This window comes from Lynx rufus, unplaced genomic scaffold (assembly GCF_022079265.1).
Source record: "Lynx rufus isolate CCGP_SWC_20201006 ecotype Redwood Valley unplaced genomic scaffold, mLynRuf1.p SCAF_5, whole genome shotgun sequence".
Classification (NCBI taxonomy): Eukaryota; Metazoa; Chordata; class Mammalia; order Carnivora; family Felidae; genus Lynx; species Lynx rufus.
Window position 1 is genome coordinate 158,837,077 of NW_025814867.1, and position 27,076 is coordinate 158,864,152.

A 27,076-nucleotide genomic window follows, 5' to 3' on the forward strand; every position below is an offset into this window, starting at 1 on the left:
GAGCTGTCAGCACAGAGCCCGACGCAGGGCTGGAACTCACAGAGCGGGAGATCATGACCTGAGCCGAAGTCGGTCGCTTAACCGACTGAGCCACCCAGGCGCCCCTGTTTATTCATTTTTGAGAGAGAGAGAAAGAACGAGCAGGGGAGGGGCAGAGAGAGGGGAACAGAGGATCCCAAGCAGGCTCCGTGCTGACAGCAGCAAGTCCAACGTGGGGCTCCAGCTCTTGAACTGTGAGATCACGATCTGAGTCGAAGTTGGACACTCAACTGACTGAGCCACCCAGGAGCCCCTGTGTGTAGTTTAATTCATTTATATTTAATGTAAACTTCGATGTGTTTGAGCTTACATTTCATTGGATTATTTTTTTATCAGGAGATTTCTTTTTTTTAATTCTCCCTTTACTCATTTTGGAGTAATAATATACTCAGTTTCTATTCTTTCAACGGTGAGCTTATTACATACAACATTTATACTTCTTTATATCTAAATCTAATTAACACCTTCACTCTTTGATAGTACAAGGATGTTAGAATAGTTAAACTTCATTTATAATTCCCTCAGTGTATATTTTTGTCATTTTTTAATTGTAAAATACACTTAACATAAAACTTACCATCTTAACCATTAAAAAAATTTTTTTAATGTTTATTTTTGAGAGAGAAAGAGAGAGCATAAGCAAGTGGGGAGGGGCAGAGAGAGAGTTTAGACAGAGAATCTGCAGCAGGCTCCAGGCTCTGAGCTGTCAGCACAGAGCCTGACACGAGGCTCGAACTCACGAACCATGAGATCATGACTTGAGCCGAAGTTGGACACTTAACCGACTGAGCCACCCACAGGTGCCTCTCAAGCTGTTTTTTTAATTAAGCATAACTGTCCTTTTTAATGAGCAGATCTAAATGTTGCCTAGTATTTAAAGGTATGATTAGTTATTCACTTTAAATTAAATGTGTGGCTTGGGGGCGCCTGGGTGGCTTAGTCGATTAAGCGCCCCACTTCGGCTCAGGTCATGATCTCGCGGTTTGTGAGTTCGAGCCCCATGTCAGGCTCTGTGCTGACAGCTCGGAGCCTGGAGCCTCCTTCAGATTCTGTGTCTCTTTCTCTCTCTGCCCCTTCCCCACTTGTGTTCTGTCTCTCTCTATCAAAAATAAATGTAAAAAAAATTTTTTTTAATGTGAGGCTTGGGATTATTTGGATCACTTTGAGTATTTTGGCCTGCACACCTGTGTGATGGGGCCACCGTGGGTGCTACTGCTTGAGACCTTTTCTCTTTCTAATATGTTGTTTTCTGTGTACTTGTCATCGTTTTTGGAGTAGCCTGTTGTGTTCTCATCTTTAGTGAGGTGTTTGTATGAGTTCCGTGAGAATATCTGTCTTGGCTTGTGGGAGTCCTTCCAGATGGGTGCTGGATTTGTATTTGATCAGTGTCCCAGAAGTAGCTCTTCACTAAGACTTGTTTTCAGGTCAGTTTCTTTGCTTGGGGATTTCTGCACCCCGTGGCATATGTAAATTTGTAAACAATATGAGGAATAGGCCTGGGTTTTAATTTCTCAGGAGAGCTGCCCCCAGCTCATCCCCTCTGCCTTCCCATTTGGAGATAGAGAAGCTTCCTGACCTCCCTGTACCTGGCCTTCCTCCCCACGGGCAGTGAGGATGTCTGTCCTGCTGCACAGCCCTTCAGGAAACCTGGCAATGTCAGACATCACGTTACCAACCACCGGCCTGGCAGAGCCTCTGATTCTGGGACCACGTGCTGCTCTTAAGTGTCCCTGTCTCCCTAGATCATTTTAGATTCCACATCCCTTCTTTCTGGCACAGCGGGGGGAGGTGTTCCCTCAAAAGTCACTTTTTTCTAGTGTTTATTTTTGAGAGAGAGCGCGCAAGTGGGGGGGGGGCAGGGGACAGAGAGAGAGACACATACAGAAGCAGGCTCCAGGCTCTGAGCTGTCAGCACAGAGCCCTGTATGGGGCTGGAACTCATGAACGTGAGATCATGACCTGAGCTGAAGTCAGGCACTTAACCGACTGAGCCACCCAGGCGCCCCTTCAGAAGTCACTTTTGATATGTTTTATCCAACAATCCTGATGTTTATAGCAAAAATGTTTTAAGATTGTGCCTTTTATGTTTAAATGTTTTTTTTTTTAAGTTTATTTCTGAGAGAGAGAGAGAGAGAGAGAGAGAGAGAGCGGGGAGATGGGGTGGGGGGGGGGCAGAAAAAGAGGAGAGAGAATCCCAAGCAGGCTCCGCACTGTCAGCACAAGCCCAATGCAGGGCTTGAACCCATGAACCATGAGCTCGTGACCGGAGCCAAAATCAAGAGTGGGATGGATGCTTAACTGACTGAGCCACCCCAGCGCCCCATGCCTATTTTATGTTTAGAACTGGACACTCCTATGTTACTGTTTCCCATTGGGGAAAAATCCTTAATTTGAAAAAGGATCCATGGTGATATTTTAACTGGCTCTAGCGCTCCCCTTTGAGCACTGTGATTCCACGTTGCTGGCCTCGCAGATAGAGGCCGCTTGCATGTGCGTCTTCACCAACGGTACTGACCGCTTCCTGGCATCAGACGTGTGTTTCAGGAGCAGCGGGAGCCAAGGCTTACGGTCAAGGGTTTTTAAGTCAAGGCTTAAAATGGTCACAGAGGCTGGGAAGGGCCCAGAGGAGCTAGAGGAGGGAGGCATAGCTGTTCCAGGATTCGTGTTCCTGGGGCATGAGGCAGGTGCCCAGTGGGACAGAGGGCGGCTCTGCACCCTGCAGGGATTTTATGGCAAGGGCAGCAGACTCATGGAGTCTTTCAAGGGAGTATGACGAGGTCAGATTTGTTTTCTGAATGTATTACCCAGTCTCCAAGCCAGTGACCGCACATTAGGCCACGTGACCACGGGGGCCAGTCAGCCATGCTCATGGGAATGGCGGAATGCCAGGACTGGCCTTGAGCTTGTGGGGTTGATGGGAGGGGAGGCAGGAATAGGACTGTGAGGGTTTGGGGGTGCTGTTGACTGAGGTAGCTAATGTTGGAGGAGCCCTAGTTGGGGCAGGAGAATTTCAGATTGGTTTGAGTCCGAGGTGCTTTGTAGACAAGCCTCAGAGAAAGGTCTGGGCTGTCATGTAAGGGAAGCTGGGAGGCCTGTGGCTGTAGTGGCTGCTCCAGGTGGGGTGTGCTCCAGCGCAGGCTCTAGGCGGGGTGGGGGCTGGCTAGGGGAGAGGAGACTGGACTGCTCATAGAGGGCCTGTAGCTTTTCTTTTCCCTTCGGAGTATTGATGCTGAAAATTTTCTAGAGTTGGGAATATTAAGACAGAAACACTTTCTTTCTTTTTAATTTTTTAATGTTTATTTTTAAGAGAGAGAGAGAGAGAGACAGGGTGCGAATGGGGAGGGGCAGAAACAGAGGGAGACACAGAACTCGAAGCAGGCTCCAAGCTCTGAGCTGTCAGCACAGAGTCCCAACGCAGTGCTCAAACCCGTGAACCGTGAGATCATGACCCGAGCCAAGTCGTACGCTCAACCGATTGAGCCATCCAGGCACCCCTAGACAGAAATGTTTTCTATGGTTCTTGACATACGGTGTCGAGATATCTCTTACGAAAAAGTTATAGCAACTTATTCTGTCGGTGACAGTATTCGGTTATTTTTCCATGTCCTTGGTGACATTGAGGATCAACATTATCAACAACTTTTGCCAATTTAGTTGCTATAAAATGATGTTTCAATTTACATCTTCAGGTTCAGCTTTTATTGGCACCCACCTCTTCCAGGCTTTTTGTGTGCATTTTCCCTCCTGTAAGTATCACTTCCCTCCTTTGACTGAGGAGGGGCAGATGGCCCAGGGAGGTCACATTGCTGTCCCATATACACCTGCAGCCTCTCTTTCTGTGGGTTTCCGCTTTACCCCAGGCCACTTAAACAGGCTGAATGTTCCTTCGTAGTTACTTTTATTCAGATATAATTCACGTGTATAAAATTCACTAAAGTACGTATTTCAGTGGCTTTTAGTATAGTCACTTTGTTGTATAACTACAACTGTCTAATTCCAAAACATTTTCATTACCCTAAAAGGAACCTGCCATACCCACTGGCAGTCATTCCCCTTTCCTCTCTCCTTCCAGGCCCTGGCACCCACCAGTCAGCATTCCGTCCCTGTGGATTTGCCTGTTCTGGACATTGCATATTCACAGAACCACACAGTACGTGTCTGGCATCTTGCACCGAGTGTATCTTGAGGTTATCAGTGTCATAGCACGTGCCTGTAGGTCATACCTTTTTATGGCTGACTGGAACCCCTTTGAATGGCTTTGCCACACCTTGTTTCTGTATTCACCTGTCAGGGGACACGTGGGTTGCTTCCTCCTTCTGGTGATTGTGACCAGTGAACACTCCTGGGCCAGTTTTTGTGCACACATGTTCTCTGTTCTCTCTGGGATGTCGTAATTGTTCCTAGTGACTGTTTTCTCGTGTGAATTCTCTGGGTCACATCCTTCGCTTTCCTTCTTCAGGAACGTGAACAAGAATGTATACTAGAAATTGCAGAACGGATGAGAAGACCGGAGGATGAGGTTGGCACACAGCAACCGGTGGAGATGTGGCAGGTCCAGCTGCAGACCCAGGTGACCCGGGATGCTTGGGCCCCCATCCAGGTGCTCGGGCATGGCTGGTCCCTGCACACGCACCCTGTGTCTTACACTCGTGGGTTTTGGGATCTGGGAGGGTTGCAGGAAGGAGAGGTTTGTCACAAAGTGGACAGATGTGTGTGGCAGCCTCGTTTTGTGTGGGGCCATCGGAAGGACAGGTGGACACGCAAGGATACTCGGGGGCAGTGTGTCTGGCCAGGTGCTGCTCACCGCACAGCCGGATGTTTCCCCATCAGCCGTGCTCCCACTCATTAAACCCAGGCAGTGCCACCGCCATGAGCAAGGCCATCCTGAAGGCACATCTGACTCCCCTGGTGCCTGCCACCTACAGGGAGCACGGGGTGCTGTGGACATACTCGTGTGGAGGGAGGGCCGTGTGCATCCCTGTCGCTCACTGTGGCCTTGCTGTCCTGCGGGACGTCCCTGCCGGTCTCTCGGGAGATGTGTTCTCTTGCCATGATTTCTGTTGTTGCTCTCCTTCATTCATTTTCTTTCTATGTGCTTCTGGGTGTCCCTTAAGTGCCTAGTTCTAAGTATGTTTTTCTGTTGTTTGTGTTAATTGGGAATAAAGTATGCTCCCCGGAACCCTGGCCTTCCTCCACTTTCCCCCAAGGCAGTGGAAGGAGAAACAGATTCAGCACATCTTAGCCAGGCACAGAAGTGTGCCCACCTTCCAGAGCAGCGAAGTACAGAGCTCACTCTGTCTCTGGTCTGGACCTGGGGTTCCTGTTGGTGTCGTTAACTTGGCCGCTTCTGGGCACTCTTTGGCCTCACGTTTTGCCCTCATTGTCAGTGACTGTCCAGAGCTTCCCACTGTCCATATTCTGGTTGTCATTCCCATGTTTCTGACGAGGGGCTTGCAGTCTCTGGAACGGCTGCTCACCTGTCTCCAGCCAGCAGGACAGGCCTGTGGGCTGGGGAGTCTGCCTGGAAGGAGCTTGGGGGCCACCCTTTGTGGCCTGGGAGCTCAAGGAGGACACCACCGCAGGGCTGTGGTTTAGGTGGAGGGAGAGGACACGTGGGCCGGAGGGGCTTCCGGATAGTATCGGGTGGGTGGTTTTAGGCGGTTGGGGAGCTGCTGGGCGGTGCCAGGGCTGCCCGAGGGCGGCCGGGACAACTGAGGTCCCGTGGGGGGCCGAGCTGGTGTGCCGTCCCTTGAGTGTGAGCTCTCGGGGAGCAGGTGCAAGCAGCACGTGGTGGTGGGGTGCCGCTGCGGCGTCCTTGCGGGCGCGCGTGAGCCGTGTACCAGATTCCACCTGCAGCCCAGAAACCCCTCTCTCTCCTGCAGCCGGTGCCCTCCCTGGAGCTGGAGGCGTTGCGCCTGAGTCTCAGCAACATGCACACGGCGCAGCTGGAGCTGACGCAGGCCAACCTCCAGAAGGAGAAGGAGACGGCGCTGACGGAGCTGCGGGCCATGCTCAACGGCCGGCACGCCCAGGAGCTGGCCCTGCTGCGGAGCAGACAGCAGCAGGAGCTGGGGCTTGTGCGGGAGCAGCACGCCAGGGAGCAGGAGGCGGCGGCGCTGCGGTACAGCCGCGAGACCGGTACGGGTGGGCAGGTGTGCGGGGGCTTCACCGCCACGCGTCTGCTTCGGGTGGGGGGGGATGTGGGTGACCCCGTAGGAGTGTCTCCCGGGAGTAGTGTTGACGTGCGAAGTGCGGGGCGCGCGGGCCGCCGTCCACCTCCTGGGTGGGGCCGCGTGCATCCTGCTCTGTGGGGACCCTGTTGTCCCCTCACCTTGCATCCGCTTCTCCCGTGGGCTCGTGGCAGGTTTGGAAGCCACGCTGTTGGAGGTGACCTGCTCGTGTGCCGGAAGTGTCCGTGTCCACCTCTCATGGGACTGTGTCTGTGGCTGAGCTTTGTCGACTGACTCGGGGGCTTCTGGACGTGTCCCCCAGGCTGCGCACTCCATGGGGCCATGTGGCTCCTGGTGGACAGCTTAGGCACCTTTTCATTTGGTGATTCTCTGGCCTAGTCTGATCTCTTTGTTTACATCTGAGGCATACTTGTACGTTTTAATGTTTCTTTTGTACACTTTTTGTCAATCACTACTTTTTGTAAACATCAGTTTTGTTTTTCATTTTTTTAAAGATAAAAAACTTCTATTCACGTATATAGGTATGCCACTTATATATAAATACCGCCTTATTTCCAATTGGTATATGATAAGAGGACGTTTTTTACAAATTTCAAGTTTTTTTAAAATTCGGTCAGTAGATGTAAATAACTGATAAGTTTTAGCAGGATATGTAGTTTTAATTGTTTAAATCTGACTATAACACGTTGGTGCTTTTAATAATGATTAAATAAATATAAGCATCAGTTTTTTAACAGCTTGATCGTGCTATAATTCACACACCATACAATTCTACCATTCAGGGTGTGCATCTCAGAGTCGCGCACACATCCCCACAATCTAAGGTTACAAATTGATCCCCCAGAAATAAACTCTTGCCCATGAGCAGTCACCCCGTTTCCCTGCTTATCTGCCTATTTGTTGAGTTTTTCATTTGAAAAACGAAACCGGTGTGCGTGGCCCTGGATGTGTTGAAAGTCTTCCTCTTCTCTGCGCCCCACCCCCCAACCCCCACCTCCAAGAGGGAGCCCGTCTTCTCAGGTTCCAGGGTTACTGTCCTGTTTCCTCATGTGGGTTCAAGGAAACATAAATAAGTAGTTTGATGTCTTCCTGTTTTTGCTCATTTTTAATTTAAGTTTATTTATTTATTTTGAGAGAACGGGCACACATGAGTGGGCTGGGTGCAGAGAGAGAGGGAGAGAGAATCCCAGGCAGGCTCCATGCCAGTGCAGAGCCTGACTCGGGGTTTTAACCCATGAACCATGGGATCATGACCTGAGCTGAAACCAAGAGTCAGACGCTTAACTGCCAGCCCCCAGGCACCCAATTTCCTCATTTTTTAAAAGCACAAAACACGCTTTGGCTTAGGTCTCTTTCTGAGCCATTTACTCTGTGCTCACCTCTGGTAACAAGACCACAGAGGGCCCACACTTGTCCTCTGCTCCGTGAGGCCCTCTGCCGTGGGCCAGGCCCCCGTGACCTTCCCTCAGAGGCAGTGTCTGGCTCTTCGCTTGAGTTCTGGGCTTGCTCAGACCACGCTCACCTTGCTCGTGCACCGTTGACTGGCACCGGCTCCACCTTGGCTCGTTCCTGCGTCTCTTTCCAGGGCCCACACGTCCAGGTGTGTGTGCACCTCCCAGTCTATGCCGTGCCATGCCCGCAGGTCCCGCCTTTTCCCTCCCCCGCACCCTCAGCACTGGTACCTCTTTTCTTGTGCTTCTTCCCTCTCGGCTTGGGACCTGCTGGGTCCCAGAAGGTCTTTACCTGTCTGTCTGCCAGTACCTTGCCTGGAGTCTGGCACGGGGGGAGCCTGAATGACAGGCCTAGGTGTGTGGGGGCCCGGGGTGGGGCAGACAGACCAGAGGGTGAGCCCCTGCGGCCCCAGAGCCAGCTTGTGTCGGGCTGTCGGTCTGGCTGGAAGGCTCTGTCCGGATGTAGGCATGAGTATCATTTGTTAATTAAACCATACATCGAGTTCTTACTCCCCCACAGACATGTACCCTGTTGTCCTGTTAGTGTCGGTGAGCCTTCCTGGGGAGCAGCCCTCTCACCTCCTGAGTGAGCAGACTGGGGGGAACTTCGATCTGATCTGCTTTTCTGTTTTTCTTGCAGCTGAGCTGAAGGAGAAGTTACAGTCAGAAATGGAGAAAAACGTGCGGATGATCGAGGTAGACGTCGTTAGAAATGTCACTCTGTGTCTGCAGAGTTTCCCTTTTGTCCTCTATCCCGGTGGCTTGCCCCCACCTCACCTCCGGGCTCCCCCCAGGAAAGCCCCTCACCTGATTCAGACAAAATCCAGTCAGAGCTTTAATTGAATGTGCTGGTTGAGAATGCATTGCTTTTTGAGTTAGAGCCAAAGCATTCTTCTACTTGTACAGTTTGAGTTTGTCGGCACAGCTTATTGGGAGTTTTGTGTGTACTTGTTCTGTAGTATGAAGCTCTTGCACCCCAAAGTCTGGTTCCCAAGTGGCCCCTATGGCCTGGCCTTCGCTCTGCTTTAGGACTGACAGATGTTCCCTGCAGGGAGGCACACTGTGACAACTGAGTCTAACGTGTGTGTGAAGCATGCAGGTTCTGGGTGCTCTGTTGGGGGGGCGGGGTGCAGGCGGAAGAGGGGCGGAGGTGGGGTGCACGGAGTGCAGCGAGGCTGGGCAGCAGTGGGCCCTGAGTGCCGTGCTGACTATACCAGCTTGTCCTGCGGTTGTCCTCCCCGGGGGAAAGAGTTCTGTTTTAGGGTGTCACGGGAGTCTCTCACTGGAGCTTTTGATTCTGATGATGGGGCCTTTTTCAAGGCTACATGTGTAGAAGGGCCTTCCATGTCGGTGACGGCAGAGGAAGTGGCTGGTGAGGTTGGAGGATGTGAGGGACGTTGGTGACGGTAGGGGACATGTATGACATGGGGCATGTGGGTGTTTATGTCCTGTCTGTTCTGCTCAGGCTGTTGGTGGAGGCTTGTCCCAGGTTGAAGGTTTGTGCCCCAGCTCCCCACCTGTCTAAGCTGGACAGTGAGGACTCATTTCTTAGGGCATTTGGGACAGAGCCAGCCCCCAGAAGAGGTCAGGTGATGTAGCACCCTGGGTCTTTCGTGGGGGACAGTGCGTGAATCGTCGAGTGTAACCTCCGCCCCTGCTTTGTTTCTAGGCAGGCGATCCTTGCTGTCTCTGTGTCTGTCCCTTTAAGGGGGGACCATCCAGGTTCCTGTGCTGATAGTTCTATCTGGGCGCGGCGACTGCCCAGACCTGGTTTTCGAATGTAATTTGAATTTTTTGCCACAGATCATCAACTGTTGGCCCATAGTCATCTTCTTTCCTTATTTGGGTTAGACCCTGAAGCAAGACTGGGAATCCGAGAGAGGTTTATGCCTGGAAAACCTACGCAGAGAATTGTCTGCAAAGCATCGATTGGAGTTGGAGAATTTACAAGACCAGTTTAAGAAAGAATTGGCGGAACAGAAAGCTGAATTGGAGAAGATTTTTCAAGCCAAAAATCAGGCTGAAAGTGAGTTTCTACTTAAAACGAGCAAGTTTGAAGAGGGGACTGAATGCTCCCATGGAATGTAGAACAGAAGTCACGTGCTGTGACAGCCTTGAACAGGGCAGAGCGCCCTGCCTGCTGGCGCCAGAGTCACCCGCGGTGGTGGTGACAGGCGTGACAGGTGTGGGCCAGCTGGGCTGCTTGGGCTCAGCCTTGGAGGCTCTCTTCGTTGACCACAGACTTCTCCAGACTTCTCCCTAACCTCTCCTGAAAACTTTATTTCGGAGATGTTTGTCCTTGTTCCATTGTTAAATTGCCCTGAGAAAACTAATACTGTGATTGTTTACCTTTTATCCCGGTCACCTGGTGCTGCTGCTGGAGAGGAGCTGGTGCCTGCCTGGGCTGCCACGCACCCCCCGATGCTCCCTGACCCTCCCTCATCCTCCCTCATCCTCCCTGACCCTCCCTCATCCTCTCTGACCCTCCCTCATCCTCCTTGACCCTCCCTGACCCTCCCTCATCCTCCCTGGCCCTCCCTCATCCTCTCTGACCCTCCCTCATCCTCTCTGACCCTCCCTCATCCTCCCTGACCCTCCTGCACCCCTGCGGACAGTGGGGTCTGGAGGGACGGAGGGCTGGGGTGGCTGTGCTCCTGTGCTGTTGAGAACGCCACACCCTGAGTGCGGTGTCCTCTCCCCAGTTGCGCTGAGGACTCTGGAGGCTCAGCATGACACAGACATGAGGAAGCTGCGCGAAGACCTGCAGTCTGAGCGCTGCCGGCACTTAGAGGACCTGGAGCTGAGACTCCGTGACCAGGAGATGGAAAAGCAGCGGGAGGTGGGCAGGGGCGCCCTTGTTTCTACTACTTAGCAAGGGAGGGGGTTTTAGGAGATTTTGGGTGGGCTTGTTTCCGTTTCTGTCATTTGCTAAAACTTAAGTACTGAATGTAAAGAGATGCGCAGTACTTAGCAGATACAAAAGTAATGGTAACGGTTTGTGAGGCTGATTTGACGGTTTTGCCCAGTGTCACGCACGTAGAATCCATGTTCTGTACCAGGGGCTCTGGGGCCCCCACTCCAGGCACTAGGGGTCTCAGGCCACATTCTCCGACCGTAACTCTAGATAGACAAGGAAGTCCTTAGAAGACTTAACGAGGAACTTCTCTGCTGCTTCTGTATTCAGAGCTCTTTCCCTGTGGAACACCACATACCCACGGTGGGAGGCGTGGCCAGATCCTCCTCAGGTACCCGAGGGCTTCTGTCCAAGAAGTCAGGAGGTGGAGTCTGTTTCTGCCTGTGCCTGTGTTTCAGATGAGAAGAGGAAGTTGTGAGAATGGCTTTCACACCTGCCCCAGCAGCCTTTCCCCATCACCTCCCTGCCGATTATTCTCCTTTGCTGAAGGGTGCCTTCTGTCCTGTCCCCACATGAGAAACAGCTGGCGGGGCCTCAGGGCCACCGCAGGCCGGCGCTTCCATGTCCCATGTCCCTCAGCCCTGCAGTCGTACTCCCCACTTGGTCCCCACTTCGGCCTGACCACGAACCCCTTACGGAGATGGTAGTTGCTGCTCTCAGCTCTGTGGATGCAGGGTGGGCTGGCTCCGTTCACCCCTGCAGAGACCCTTTCTGGGAAGGTTGACTGAAAAATGCAGAGAAATTCCCAACGTACCGCAGGAGGGCTGAGGGAGGGCCCCTGGGGCGGACAGCAGGGGGACCCTGGGAGGCCGGCAGTGCTGGCTGGTGCTGACTGGCGGTCTCCCCTGACAAGTTAGAGGATGCGTGTTTGGGACGACAGAGAAAGTTCCCGTCCTAGCAAGACTATAGTCAGGTACAGTCGTGTTATAAAATGAGCTGTAGTTTTTCTCTGGTGCCACTGTCGCCGGTTTTCGCTTGGCTGTAGCTTTAGGAGTTCACCTTGTTGCCCCCGGTGCTGGGCACAGACCTCCTGGGGATTGGCATTGGACGGTGCCTCACACTGTCGCTTCGTTTTCCAGGTAGAGAGCCTCCGAGCATCCTACGAAGAGCTGAAGGCTCAGTCACAAGAGGAAATTCGGCGCCTGTGGTCCCAGCTGGAGTCCGTGAGGCCCGACAGACGGGACCTGACTGGTGAGGACTTTCATGTTGGAAGCTGACATCCTCAGGCACTACAGCTATGTGTTTTTAGTTGTTCAAGCTCCAAACTGGGACCTAATAATAGCGAGCGCAAAAGGAACAATCTTGTAAACTTCCTTGAAGATTGATCTGTGTGGTTTTAAGGTGAAAACTTGAGGGGCTTGGTTTCATCCTTAAACAAGTTGATTGAGTAGCGGCTACGGAACCGTGCGTCTTTCCTCACGTTAACGTGAGGCACCTCTCAGGTGTAAGATAGATAAAGCTTATGGTGGGGCTGGCGTTTGCCTGTTATCCGTGTTTGGGTGCCGAAGAAATGCCGTTGTCGGCGGGCCCTTGGGGGTACAGGTGTGCCTTGCCGCGCACCGCCTCAACCCTGGGAGCTCGCTTGGGGCAACTGCTGTCAGACTTCTGTGGCCCTGAGGGTGACGCCCCGGTCTGAGGGCCTAGCAGACCCACTGTGAGACCTGCTGTAAGAGGAGTCCCTGCTGGCTGGCGTTACCTTCGGCAGGGGGAGGTCTGGACACACGGGCGTTTCTGCTGGTCTCTAGACAAAGCCTTTTCAGTCGGGTGCTCACCCTTGCAGGGTTGTAAGGAAGGCCCAGAAACGTGTGCGGTGGATGAGGCCTTGCTGGCACCCCGTAGCCCCCTGCCCTCTGCTGTCCGCCAGCACCTTGTCTTTCCCACCATCCTGTTTGTCGATGGTGGCGGCAGGTGGGGCTCACGGCTCTCCTGTAGGTGGACTGCGGGTGTGAGTTCCTGCACGGTTCAGCTCTCACGTGATCTGTGGGGGAGCCTCGCCCTGGCCTCCAAGGGTCCTTATGGGGATGTTTGCTTTGAAACTTCTGGGTAGTGATCGGTTTACGTCCACGTTACTTCAAGGCTAATTAATCATTACTTGTTAACCAGCCACCTGACAGTATTCTCTTGCTGAAAATAGTGGTGGTGGTAAGTTCTCTTGAGGTCAGTGTGTGTCACTGTACTGTTGCTCTTAATAGATTCTGGCAGACTTAGTGGCTTAAAGCCACACACGTTTATTAGCCGACAGATGTTCTGTAGATTGGAAGTCTGAGATGGTGTGGCTGGGTTTTCTGCCCAGGATCACCTGTAGCCAGAATCAAGGTGTTGGCTGGGCCTTGACCTGGCTCACTGAGGCTGGCAGAATTGAGTCCCTGTGGTTGTAGGGCTGAGGTCTTGTTTCCTTGCTGGCTGTTGGCTGGAGCTCTCAGCTCCTCGAGGCTGCCCACAGTGCGGCCCCTTCACACTCAGAGACCCCAGCAGCACACGGAGTGCCTCTCTCGCACTTCCAGTCTCTCTGAGGCCTTCAGCACCAGCCTTAGAAAGCACTTTGCTTTGGGGGGGGGGTGGGAGAATGGGATCCTTCCTGCATGAGGCACCCCCCCAGCGTAAGCCACGGAGGGTTCCTGCTTCACCTTCATGGTGCCAGGACCAGGGCCCTTTCTGGAGTTGAGGGTCTGCAGTGTCTCCTGACGTTTCCTTCGTGTTTGATCCGAAGGTGATCTCATCATTCCTTCCCATTAAAGAGTTACCCGACCAGCTCCTGGCCCACGCGCCTCACGTGGAAGGACTGGGGCACCTAAAGCAAGACTTCCAGCAGCAGCAGCAGCAGCAGCAGCGAGAGAAAACCGAGCACGAGTCTGAGCTGGAGCAGTTGAGGATTTATTTTGAGCAGAAATTAAAGGATGCTGAGAAGAGTTACCAAGAAGACCTGATTCTGTTACAGCAGCGGCTGCAGGAGGCGAATGAAGAGTCTTTTCTGGAATCTGTGGACATTAGGTAAACAAGTGATTTTCATCCTAAAGGTGTTTTTTGTTTGTTTTGTTTTTTAAAAGCTTTTTTAAAAAAAATGTTTAGAGAGCGAGAGCAAGCATGCATGCACACACGCGAGCAGGGGAGGGGCAGAAGGAGAAAGAATCCCAAGCAGGCTCCGTGCCATCAGTGCAGAGCCCTACGTGGGGCTAGATCCCAGGAGCCATGACATCATGACCTGAGCTGAAATCAAGAGTTGGACGCTTAACTGACTGAGCCACCCGGACGACACTTAAAGGTGTTTTTGAAACATGGGAGCCTTGAGCTGAATTGAAATCTAGTTTTATTTGTGATTTTAGGTCAGTGGAGACTTGTATTTTAGAAACGCATTTATGTTTGGGCCTCAGAACAGGGGAGCATTAAGGCTAGGAGCAGAGCGTGTGGCCTGAGCACCCCGGGTCCCTTCTGCTCCAACACGTGGCTCCCGTCATATGGTTGTGCAGTCACGCAGAAATGCCTCACTCAGCCATGGGCTCCTGTCGTTGATGGGAAGTAGGGGAAGTAGGCTCCTGATGAGGGAGCAGTGAGGGAGGGAGCAGAGCTCTGGAGGAGAAAGGGCACATGCGGCGATTTCAAAACACCTTTTCTCTCATTCATCCAGTGCGTTTTTAGAAGAGAGGTCTGAAAAACGAAGGAGAGAGCACGTTGATGGACCCAGCCTTCAATCTGAGGTGATCTCTGTTCTTTCCTTAATTGAGGGGAAGTGGACACATAACATTAGTTTCAGGTGCACAAGGTAGAGAGTTGACATTTGTGTGATTGAAAGTGATCACTGCAGTGAGCCCACTTAACATCTGTCAGCACACAGGCCTGCAAAGTCTCTTTCTCTTGTGATGAGAACTTTTAAGATCACTCTTAGCAGCTTTCAAATGCACAATATCGCATTTGTAACTGTAGTCCCCAAGCTGTGCGTGACCTCCCCAGGACTTGTTCATTTTGTAACTGGAAGTACGTTCTGATCTTTCACCCATCTCCCCACTCCCAGCCCTGGCTACCATCAGTCTGTTCTCTGTGTCTGTGAGCTCCGTTTTAAGCGATATTTGTCCTTCTCTGACTGACTTATTTTGCTTAGCATTAGACCCTCAAGGTCCATCCATGTTGTCCCAAATGGCAAGATCTCCTTTTTTATGGCCGACCGGTGTTCGTTGTGTGTATATATACACACCGTGTCTTCTGTATCCATTCATCAGTCCGTGGACACTTGAGTTGTGAGCACTTGAGATGTGGCCAGTGTGGCCTTCCTGTCACCTGAGGTTCCTTTTTATTTGATGGTGATGCCTTGAGGTGTCGGTAGTCTGGGTCTTGTGGCTGTTACCCTGGGCAGATGGTACACCGTCCCAGAGCACGGTGGCCTTGTGCAGGTGCACTCTGCCCCAGTGAGCAGTGGCTTCAGTGTGAGCGTCTGTTGTTCTCATTCAGGGTGTGTCTTGCTCACCTCAGGCAGCTGGAACAGATACCGTCGACCGGGTGGTCACACAGCAGAAATGGATCATCTCAGTCTGGAGGCTGGAAGTTGGAGGTCAGGGCTGGTTTCTTCTGAGGCCTGTCTTCTTGGCTTGCGGGCAGCAGCCTCTTCACAGAGTGCTTTCTCTGTGCACACGCGCCCCTGTATCTCTGTTTCCAAGCAGTCCCCTTCTGAGGTGCTGGGCCTATTGTAACAGCCCCCGTGTCCCGGGGGCTCCCTCCCACTTCCTCGCGTGTCCTGCGGGGTGTGGTGTGGCTGCTGCAGCAGACCCCTCGTGCCCAGCACAACAGCACCTCCTGGCCGGATGCAGCCCGTTGTCCTTGTCCACTGTGCTGTCCCACCCTCTGGGCCCCCTGTGCACTTCCATCATGGGACTAGTTGGGTGGTCCATGCTGCGTGGGGGATGGCTGTGTGTCTGTAGTACCTGTGCCCTCAGTGGAGACTCGAGGGAACATGAGGACAACCCCTGAGAACTTGTTTCCTTCTGCTGTGTGATTGGTTGGTGTGACATCTGGAACGTTCTCCGTCCTCTGGCTCCAGCGCTGTGGAGAACTGCCTGACCTGCTGATTCCCCCTTTGTGTGCTGCCCGTGCCTCCAGCAGCTCCGGGGTCCCCTATATGTTCCCTGGAGTTCTGAGACGGTAGTTCATGCATGTCCCCCCACTTCGTGCTGGGAATGGGGAGGGCTCTGTGTCCGAGACCCGTCCCCTGCACTCCGGGAAGTCTGCTGCTGTTCTGTTCGTCACCACTCTTCAGTGTCCTGTGCTCTCTTGGCAGCTCCTGTGGATGAAGCCACCGGTTTTCTTATATTTGTTAAATTTTTCTGTTAAATTTCCTATTTGCATTGCATTTTCAATTTCTGGGGTTTCTGCTTCCTTTCTCTGTTGTGTCCGTGCCATGGGGCCAGAGTCTCTCTCACCTGTCTGAAGACCATTGGCATTAAAGGGTTTCTTGTGTCTCCCGTGTGTCCCTGCTTTGTCTCCGTCCATCTGGGTTTCTGTGAGGACCTAGGTTTCTCCTGTGTTGGTTCGGGACCCATAGCCGTGTCTTCATGGGAAGCGTGGGGCATCATTGGTCTCGAGGAGCTCTGACTGGCGGCACAGCTGCTCCTGGGGTCCTGCCTTAGGTGGCCAGGTCCCCTGTCCCTAGGCCCTGCCTCCTGGCCCGTGTGTGCACCCTGGGGCGTGCAGCCCCTTTGCCTCCTGGGCCCTAGACTTGCCGCGGGCACTGATTTCTGTCTTTCAAGGTTGGTCAGCTTTGGTTCATTACCTCTTCCTGTTTCTTCTCCTCGTAGGCTTGTAAGTTAAACTTTTCCTGTCATCGTGGCCATGTTGCAGGAAGGAGAGAAGATAAGAGTGGTGGGATGTATGTGTGTGTGTGTGAGTGTGTGTGTGCACGCTCGCTTGTTTGTGTGTTTAAAATTTCGACAGGCCACTCCTCAGGGCACCTGGCTGAACTCACGTCAAGCGTGTGGGAGCCCCACTTCCCTCCTGCTGCCCCTGGGCCTTGCCAGAGTGTGTTCCTCACTTACTGACAGCTGGTGTCTTTTTTTAGTTTGTGTTTCTTTGGTTTTTAATAAGGTTGAGCTGACCATTCTCTCTCTCTGATGCTCAGTTCACACTTTTGCCCTCGAGGCATTTGTCCCCTCCCCTGTGGTTTGGAGTCCCCGCCTGCTTCCCTCTCGCCCTGGGGCTCATGGGCCTGGGTCTGCACTTGTGCGTCCTCCTCGGCCTCTGGCTCTTTGTCCCAGTTCCCAGAGTGTCGCACTATTTCCGTGCACCACCTTCTGATTCTCTTAAAGCCTTTTTAGTTTTAGTTTTATCCACCTGGTATTTAGCTGTTGTCCAGCAGGAGGAATAGGCTCTGGGTTTGTTTCCTTTTTCCAAATGGCTAGTCACTCCTTCAGGCCAGACTTGTTAAAACACAACCTTTTGTGTGCCTACAGTTGTCCCAGGGGCACAAGTCTGTTTCTGGACTGGATTCTTTGCTGTCAGTCAGTGGTTCATTCCTATAACAATGTAGGAATTTAAGTCTTGGTTTTAAAGATAACTTGAGTTTACTGTGAACTTGAAGTGTAGATTGATGTGACTCCCCTGTGATATCTTAGGAAGATGGATTTACTATTTTTAGGGGAACAGGAAACAACAGTACCTGCACTGAGCCCTTCTCTCCTCCCTTCTAGAGGATGCTTGGGTTGGGCCTCTTGTCAGGGGTGCTCACAGCAGCGACCAGAGACCCTTCCCTTGGGGCAGGTCCATGTCCCAAGCAGGCAGCATGTGTCTGGCTTCAGAAGGGGACATGGGGGAGACACGGACTGGGAGGGAAGAGGTGCGGGAGTAAATAGGCTGGGGAAATCCCGGAGCCCCCACAGAGGAACAGGGTGCCTTTGGTAAAGGCTGAGGCCCTGGCTTTGGGAGGGGGTCTGGTCATCAGGGTCTGCCTGCAGCTGCAGAAAAGTTCTGGTCAGGCTCCCAGGAATGGCCTGCTTGGCGTCCCTGCAGCTGGGGCTCTGCATTGGCTTCGGTGAGCACGGCCCGGGAGGGAGGAGGGCTCGCCAGTCAGTGGTATGTGCCCGTGTCCTCAGGTCCCATCTCCCTGAGTCACCTGGCCCCCCTGGAGGTGAGATGCTAGGGATGGGGGGGATGGTGTGTACGTGCACATCCCAGCGAGTTCCCTGGGAGGCAGTGATTAGGTGACGAGCAGAGAGGTCCCTTGTAACATTTCCTTTGTGATATTTTTTTTTCCTGATTTGCACACACAGTTAGGAGCAGCCCACTGGCGCCAACTAGCAGCATTGAAGTCTTCCCTGGAAGGCCGGCAGGAGGTGGACCTCGCAGGGCCGCAGGTGATGGAAGGGGAGCAGCACACAGGGTTCTCAGAAGGCCCTGATGAAGGTGCGTGTACTTCCCTGCTGCCTGTGCTGGCGGCTGTCTGGCCCACAGGGAACGGTCTGGGGGAAGGTTGTGGGTTCTCTGGACACGCCCACCCTGTACTCTGCAGGTCCTCCCTGGTAGTGTCCTCAGAGTTAAGGGGCCGGGCTTGGGGCGTGTCAGGAGAGGACCTGACTGGGTGCAGCACGAGGGGTCACAGCAGACAGGGGCACACAGGAGGTGGTAGACGGAGAAGCTGTGATCCTCCCAGTGGTTGCAGCAGATGGGGACGGTTAGTGGCCTGGCTGCTTAGGGGAGCAGTGTAAGGCCAGCCCTGGACACGGGTTCCAGGAGGTGCGGGCAGTGCAGCCGCTCACTGCTGTAGCTGGGCCAGCCCTGCGGGTGGGCGCTGTTGCCACCTCTTGTCGCCCTGAGGAGGCGAGACACAGGGTCCCATGCGAGGGTATGGGGGTCAGGTCCCTGTTGGGGTGCTCTGACGTGACCACCTGTTTTAGCCAAGGGCTCCCTTGGAGCTGGTGAGGCAGGCTGAGAGGAGGAGCATGGTCCCCGGGAGCAAGGGTTATGCTGTGCTTGGCATCTGCCCCTCACCGTTCTCCTTCCTGTGTGAGACGTCCTTCACGGCCACCACACAGTGCCTTACGGTCACTGGGCAGTGATGGGCACACACGGAGTGTCTGTGTCCGCTGTTCAGATCATTGTTGAACCCGGGAAGGTAACAAGTCCCAACCTGAACAGCCCAGAAAGGGCCTGGGCTACCAATGGCCCAGAATTACACGTCCCCCCGCCACTGTGGGGTAACAGTCACCTGATACCCAACTAAAGGGATGGAGTGGATGTTGAGTGGGTGTGGGTGGCTCAGGACAGGGTGGCAGCTGCAGGCTCGTTTTCTGGGGCTGGGGGCACAGGGGTGCTGTGCTGTGACAGCCCATGAGCTCCCGACTGGGCTCACCCGGGGGTGGCCACAGTCTGAGTGTCCGTGTTGTCTGAAGTGTTGGAAGATGAGTGTTCTTCTTGTTTGCTGCGTGTGATGTCCTCGAGGGTCGTGCCTGACTGTCCTCCCTGCTTTCCCGTCCCTCACAGAACTTGCTCGAGTGCCTCTCCTGTGTGCGCAGGACACAGCCTCGGAGGTAGAGACAGAGGTGGCAGCCAGAGTCTTGAGTTTAGAAGCTGAGCACAAGCTTAAACTCTCATTTCTTCAGTCGGAGCTCAAGGAAGAAATTGATGTCTTAAAACTAGAAAATAGAAATTTACACGAGAGGTTGCGGCATGAAATCCGCCTGAAGGAGGACTTGGAGAGGGTAAGTGTGGATCCAGCCCGCCTCCGCAGTGGCACACTTGTGTGGAGGCCCCCATGAGTGCCGCGGCTCTGTCCCTCCTGCTGCCTGCAGCCGTGTTTGCTCAGCGCCTCCTCACTGTCAGGATGGGGTTCCACCCGGAGCCAGGCCAGGGTTTGACTCCTCGTTCCTCCTTCCCCCTGCTTCTGGGGTTAAGGGACTGTCTGGGCATCCTGAGACCCGGGGCGCGGGTGGGGTGCAGGCTGGTTGGCATGGCCATCTGCGGGCTCTGTGCACCCTGGTGTCTCCAGTGCTGTTGAGCCCCTGCGCTCTTCCTGCTGTCGGTCGTGCAGCCAGAGAGTGTGCCGTGCGAGTGAGGAGACCCCCGTGCATTGCTCACGCTGGCAGACGGTCCAGCGCGGCCTCAGCCAGATTCCTAGTAGGCTTGGCTGTGTGTGCTGCTCAGGGTGTGGCTCATCCCTGCATTGGAATAATAGAATCCGTGCGATCAGAGCTTTTTTAAGCCTTTTCCACAGGTGTGCTGACAGCCATATTCCCTCCACTTCACGCTTGTGGCCTGATGCTCTCCCCTGTGTTCTTTCCCGCAGAGGTCTTTTTGGATTTTCGTTCTCCATCAAAACTGAATTTCATACGATGTTATTACCTGCACATTTGATCATATGTTCTTCTCTAAAGCAATGGTGAAGACTTGCCTCAAAACAGAACTAAAGATAGAGTTTTATGGAAAGTTGTGTGGGCTTCCCTCAATGGCTTCCGATGTTTAGGTGTTTGTATGTTTCCTGGACCACCATTTTACCTACTTACATCCATTACTGAGAGAGGGGTGTAGAATTGTCTATTTTCCCCTTTAATTTTGCCAATCTTTAAGTATTTAAAGGCCTGTTACTACACACATTCACATTTGTGATTTTTCTGTCTTCCTGAAAAAGTTACCTTTTTATCCTTAACGAAGTGTCTGTTTTCTCTGTTCTCTGTATTATTCTTTGTAGCATTGTTTGTATTGCAGTCTACTTTCTCTTTCATCAGTATAGTCATCCCAGCCTTCATTTGAATTTTGTTTGTGTGGCGTACCTTTTCCTGTCCCTTTTACTATTCATCTGTTGAGAGTAACTACCTGGACTTGGTGTTGGACCTCCGTAGGTTAAGGGCTCAGTCCCATGAGACTAACCCCACCTCAAAGCCATTTGCAATTATTGGGTTCCCAGGTTACCTACTCACTTCTGCCTGACTTGGCTTCAAAGTCTGAATACTCCCAGACACACCCACCTTCCCCTTTCAGGCTCCTGGAAGTCAGGGAGACAGTTTACCGTTAGCAGTTTACTACGAAGGATGCCAGCTGAAGCAACCAGATGGAAGAGAGGCATAGGCTAAGGTGGGGGTGATATGCAGCTGCCGGGCCCTCTCCAGTCGTGTCACTGTTCAGTGCCTCCGCACACTCACCCACCGACCCTTTAGGGGGTTTTATGGAAGCTGCATTACATAATGTGGTTGATTAAATCATTGGCCGTCGGTGATTGAACTCTCACCTCCAACCCTCTTCGCTCTATGGAGGTTTAGGGGTGTGGGGCTGAAAGTTCCAGCCCTCTCTAATCATGCTTGATTTTTCCGGGGACCGGCTCCCATGCTGAAGCCACCCAGAGATCCCCAGACACCTGCTATCTCATTAGCATGCAAGAGACTCTCTTTTTCCAGGGATTCCAAGGGTTTTCACAGCTGTGTGTCAGGAACTGGGCACAAAGACCACATATTTATTTTTTAATTTATTACACATACGCACAGCATATAGTTAAACATATTTATTTTTATTTTATAATGTTTATATATTTCTGAGAGTAAGACAGGGCACGAGCTGGGAAGGGGCAGAGAGAGAGAGAGGGAGACACAGAATCTGAAGCAGGCTCCAGGCTCTGAGCCGTCTAATTAGATTATTTTTTTAAGTTTATTTCTTTTCATTTTCTTTCTCTTTTTTTTAAATTGAATTTAATTTTTTTAACGTTTATTCATATTTGAGAGACAGAGAGAGACAGAGCATGAGCGGGGAAGGGGCAGAGAGAGGGAGACACAGAATCCGAAGCAGGCTCCAGGCTCTGAGCTGTTAGCACAGAGCCCGATGTGGGGCTCAAACCCACAAACTGTGAGATCATGACCTGAGCCGAAGTTGGACACTCAACCGACTGAGCCACCCAGGCACCCCTATTTATTTCTTTTTAGAGTGAGAGAGAATGAGCAGGGGAGGGGCAGAGAGAGAGAGAGAGAGAGATGAGAATGAGAATCCCAAGCAGGCTCCACATATCAGCGCAGGGCCCAATGTGGGGCTCACACCCAGAAACAGTGAGATCATGACCTGAGACAATGTGAAGGGTCAGACACTTAACCTACTGAGCCACCTCGGCGCCCCTATAGTTGGATATTTTTAAAACTCCATTCTGACAAACTCTTTAACTTTTATTGGAGTGTTTAGTTTGTTAACATTTTGGTTCATTATTGATCTGGTTTGACTTATGTCTACCATTTTGCTATTAGTTTTCTACAAGGTCCATCTGTTTTTCTTTATGTTTTCTTTTTTTGTTCCCTTTGTTCCTTCTTTCTTGCCTTTTGGGTTATTTGAATATTTTTAGGATTGACTTGGGGGGGGCAGCGGGGGGAGTGGGGGGAAGCAGAGCCCAGCCTGGGGCTTTAATGCACAACCCGGAAAACAAGACCTGAGCTGAGATCAAGAGTCAGAGACTGAACTGACTGAGACACCCAGGCACCCCTTAGAATTGATTTTTATGTATCTGCTGTGTGCTTAGTGGTTGCTTTCGGGAGTAGAGCATACGTTTTCCTCACGATCTTCTCAGGGTTAACAGTGTACCATTTCAGATCAAATGTGAGAGTCCTGTGAGTGGATAGGTGCATTTATCATGTTTTCTTTGTTTTTTTATGCCGTAATTTTTATAGGTGTTACGTCTGTTTGTGTGGGTAAGCTCCACAATGTAAGTTTTGTTTTGAATAGTCATATATACTTGAAGGAAATTAAGAGGAAAAGTAGTCTTACATTTACCACTTACAGTGCTCTTTGTTTCTTCCCGAAGGTCTGAGTTTCCATTTGGTAGCGCTTCCTTTCAGCCTGAAGCATTTCCTTTAAGCATTCTTATTGTGCGGATCTGCTATTCAATAAGTTTTCTTTTACCTTCTTTCTTGAAGATAATTTTTGCTGTATCTAGAAGGCAAGGTGACAGGATTTTTTTCAGGATTTAAAGATGTTGTTACTTCTGACCTTATTTCTCATGAGAAGTCAGTGATCATTCAAATCAATATTTATCTAAATGTAATATATCATTTCTTTTTAGCTCTTTCAAAGGTTTTTCTCTTTCTGTTTTATTCTCAGTCATTTTACTATGATGTGCTTAGGTGTGATTTTCTTTGGTATTTTTTCTCTCATGAAATTCTTTTTAAAATTTTTTTTTTAATTTTTAAGGGAGCAGGCACAAGCAGGGGAGGGGCAGAGAGAGAATGACAGAGGATCTGAAGTGGGCTGTGTACTGACAGCAGAGAGACTGATGGGGGCTTGAATTCCCAACTTGTGAGATCATTGACCTGAGCCGAAATTGGATGCTTAACCAACTCAGCCATCCAGGTGCCCCTCTCTCATGAAATTCTTAAAATCCGTGCATAAAATGAATTATGAATATTTGAGAAAAAGAAACCGGGATCCTAAGAAACATAGTTATCTGAAAAAATAAAAACAAAAAACCTTAAACTAGATAGACTTTATCTTTTCTTATTTAATGATCACATTACTGAAATGGTGGTCTGTGTTAGTGACTTACAGAAAATTCTATGTATTTTTGTCTTTCTCCTAATTTGAGGAGTTTTTGCTGAGTATGTTCTTCAGTTTTTTATTTCTGCTCCATTCTCTCCTTTCCTTCTTGGAACTCCATTTCCATGGATGTTATATCTTTCAGTTTCTGAGGTTCTGTTTTTTTCTAATCTTTTTTCCTTCCTGTTGGTTAAATTCTATCAATCTTCCAGTTCACGGACTATCATTTGTTAGCTCTGATCTGCTTTTAAGTCCACCTAGTGAATTTTTAAATTTCAGATATTGTGCTTTCCAATTCTAGAATTTCTATTTGGTTCTTTTTTTTTTTTTTTTTTAATTTTTTTTTTCTTTTCAACGTTTATTTATTTTTGGGACAGAGAGAGACAGAGCATGAACGGGGGAGGGGCAGAGAGAGAGGGAGACACAGAATCGGAAACAGGCTCCAGGCTCTGAGCTCGAACTCACGGACCGCAAGATCGTGACCTGGCTGAAGTCGGACGCTTAACCGACTGCGCCACCCAGGCGCCCCTCTATTTGGTTCTTAAGAGTGTCTTTTATCTTCACTGTGATTCGCTATTCTTTTATTCATTATGAGTGTCTTTTTCTTTATGTGTGTAAGTGTAATTATGATAGCTGTTTAAAACCTTTGTCTGCTAATTTCGCATTTATGTTATCTTGGGGTTCTTCTCTAATGATTATGTTCTTTTTAGCATGGATCATAGTTCCTGTTTATTTGTATATCAACTCATTTTGTATTATATCCTGGACATTGCGAATAATACACTGTGGAGACTCTGGATTCTGTTGTGTTCCTCTAAAGAGTATTGGTTTGTTTTTTTTTTTCCCCATTTTTAGCAGATAGTTAACTTGGCTGGATTTTGACTTCATGTTATATCTTCTCTGTGTTGGTCGGCTCTTGGAGTCTGCCCACACACATATGCATCAGGGGTTAGCCCGAGATTTGGGCTAGGTTTATGCACAGATTTTTCAGCTTTCTTTCTCTGGCTCTGTCCTAATGGGCTTTCATCTCTCAGTTTCTACCTCTTCTCTTCAAACAAGTAAGATGATGGGATTCTAGTGTGCATGGCACGGACAGGTAAATTGCCCACTGCTATTATTTTTTCTGGGTGTCCAACCCTTCTCCACACTGCTTGCTTTGAATTTTTTCTTAAATGTTTTTATTTATTTTTGAGAGAGACAGAGACAGAGCATGAGCGGGGGTGGGGCAGAGAGAGAGGGTGACACAGAATCTGAAGCAGCTCCACAGAGCATGACATGGGGCTCTAACTCATGGACCACGAGATCGTGACCTGAGCCGAAGTTGAACGCACAATCGACTGAGCCACCCAAATGCCCCACAATTTGCTTGCTTTTAGATGCTCTCTCAGGTCTTCAGGTAGCTTCTGACATTTTTTCCAGTGTTTATAGCTGTTATCTGGGAGGGTTGGCCTGATTAGAGCTTCTCAGCCATCTCCAGAAGCAGTGACCCTAAACTTTATTTTTAATAACTTCATTTTTTTTTTTAAAGCAAACTCTGCACCCAGCTTGGGGCTTGCACTCATGACCCCGAGATCAAGAGTTGAATGTTTGACTGACTGAACCAGCCAGGTGCCACTTTAATAACTTCATTTTTCTTTTAATTTTTTTTTTTTTATAAACGTTTATTTATTATTGAGAGACAGAGAGACACAGAGCGTGAGCAGGGGAGGGGTAGAGAGATGGGGAGACACAGAATCTGAATTAGGCTCCAGGCTCTGAGCTGTCAGCACAGAGCCCAGCGCGGGGCTTGAACTCACAAACTGCGAGATCATGACCTGAGCCGAAGTTGGTCGCTTAACCAACTGAGCCACCCAGGCGCCCCAATAACTTAATTTTTAAATAAGGAGTCGAGGTCTGTCTTACATACCATTTTTAGTTTTGTTTCTTTTCAATGACATTCAGTAGTTTATTGACCTATTTTCTTTCCTTTTTAGAAAATCAAAACATTTGCCTACTTTCAGCTTTGTGATTCACCTCCCTTTTCACAAGATACTCTTAAAAGTATGAATTTTAGCTTCTCATCCCTTTGCTCAAGTTCCTTGTAGATGCTGGGATATGAATGGAGCAAGACCAGAGGCTTGAACTTGTGCTTTTTGCTGTTACTGTTCTCATGGGCTTCGTCTCCTTACTGATGGTGGCTCTGCTGTGGCCGGGGAGTTGGCCTTCCCCTTGACTTAAGACCCGTGACATGTCTGCCCCCCGCGCCCCCCCTCCCCGCCTTTGCTGGTCTTGGCACGCAGAGAAGGCCTCCAGCCCTGTTTGCTGCACACTTGTGTGTATATGTTCGTTTCTGTTGGATTGTCCAGGCCTGCCAGCTCCAGAGGCGAAGAACAGCTCATTTGGGGGTCATTATTGCCAGTAATCTTTTTTCTTTTTTCTTTTCTTTTCTTTTCTTCTCTTCTCTTCTCTTCTCTTCTCTTCTCTTCTCTTCTCTTCTTTTCTTTTCTTTTCTTTTCTTTTCTTTTCTTTTCTTTTCTTCTTACTTGAAACTGTGTTGTCTATAGGTAAAATATAACTTAGTTGAAGATCACCAGGAGGAGCTGAAGAAAGCTAAGGAGAAGATTCAACTAATGAAGCAGGAATTCAAAGAAAGAGAGGAGGAATGGAAGGTGACAAGTGAGGGTCTAAAGAGAAAAGCTGAAGAGGAAGTGACGCTGATGCTCCTTGACCTGAGGGAACAAGCTGAGTCTGAGAAACAGTTAATAATAAACAAGTTTGAGCTTCGAGAAATCAAAATGAGGCAACTTCAGGATCAGCAGGCGGCCCAGATCCTGGAACTGGAGGGGTCCCTGGTGGAGCAGCAGGGCCGTCTACGGCAGCTGGAGCTCGGGCTCGCTGGGGACGAGTTTCCGCAGTGCAGCCAGTGTGGCCGGGAGCCGGGTGGTGGTCTGGCTCCTGTGGACAAGGACTGGGAGCTTGCTGCGCTCCGCCTGAAGGAGGACTGTGCCCTCCAGCTGATGCTGGCCCAGAACAGGTGGGTGACGTCCCTGTCTGCCAGGTTCCCACCCAACCCCTGACCCCCCAGATGCCCAGCAGAGGGTGAGAGGCAGATCCCCTGGGAAGATGTGCTGTAGGCTCTCAGTAGAGCGGGAAGGTGTGCAGGAAGGTGGGGCCAAGCAGTCTTCACCCTAAAGTAACAGCAGGACAGAAGCACATGTCCCATGACTCAGATATGCTGGAACACGGCAGAAACAGTGTCCACATCCTTCTGGTGGGATCTGTGTTTTTTGGTGGACGCTACTGTGCACGCATTTTCCACATCATTTTTGTTCTTTGCACATTTTAAAATTTCAAAAGCAAGACTTTACGCTTTTTTAATTTTTTTAATTTTAATTTTTAGTGTTTATTTTTGAGAGAGAGGGAAAGAGAGAGAGAGCATGAGCAGGGGAGGGGCAGAGGGAGAGGGAGACAGAATCCGAAGCGGGCTCCCGACACGGGGCTTTAACTCACGAGACATGAGATCATGACCTGAACTGAAGTCACATGCTTAACTGACTGAGCCACCCAGGCGCCCCAACTTTACACTTCTTTTATCAAAAAGATACGCAGTTTATCCGTGTTCTTTTTGTGTGTTTTTTAAACTCAAACATATATTTTAAAAATAAACTTTTTCTTTCTAAAATATATACGTACTTCCCTTAAATTTTAAATAGATTTAGATTGTGATTTGGTTCTTTGCCTCTGCCAGTGCTAACTCTTTGCAAACCAGGGCTGTAGAGACTGGGGTGTGTGGGAGCCGTGGGATCATCAGACTTGATGTTGGTGCTGCCTTTTCTCCTGTGTCAGCTGTTACCCCCATCATGAGTCAGGTGCGAGAGCTTTTGACCTGGGGGCTGAGAACTTGAGTTCAGATCTTGACCCACCCTGTGTAAGCTGGATGGTTTCAGGCACCACACTCAACCTCGCAAAACCTTCGTGATCTCCCTGTGTGGTGATGCTAAATGGGATGATCTGTGGCAACGCTT

General features: G+C 50.6%; 1 protein-coding gene across 3 annotated transcripts in view; it reads left to right on the top strand.

Moving 5' to 3' along the window:
* PCNT (pericentrin) overlaps positions 1–27,076 on the top strand; it is a 135,532-nt gene that overhangs the window by 22,686 nt on the left and 85,770 nt on the right. For 2 of the 3 annotated variants that reach the window (XM_047099257.1, XM_047099258.1), the window contains exons 4-15: positions 4,112–4,189; positions 4,499–4,609; positions 5,922–6,177; positions 8,322–8,377; positions 9,533–9,707; positions 10,384–10,520; positions 11,675–11,786; positions 13,334–13,586; positions 14,221–14,290; positions 17,846–17,978; positions 19,056–19,273; positions 25,616–26,085. In XM_047099257.1, the coding sequence (XP_046955213.1) occupies positions 4,112–4,189; positions 4,499–4,609; positions 5,922–6,177; positions 8,322–8,377; positions 9,533–9,707; positions 10,384–10,520; positions 11,675–11,786; positions 13,334–13,586; positions 14,221–14,290; positions 17,846–17,978; positions 19,056–19,273; positions 25,616–26,085 (2,069 nt within the window). The remainder of the gene's footprint in view (positions 1–4,111; positions 4,190–4,498; positions 4,610–5,921; positions 6,178–8,321; positions 8,378–9,532; positions 9,708–10,383; positions 10,521–11,674; positions 11,787–13,333; positions 13,587–14,220; positions 14,291–17,845; positions 17,979–19,055; positions 19,274–25,615; positions 26,086–27,076) is intronic. The other variant, XM_047099259.1, reaches the window with a different exon arrangement.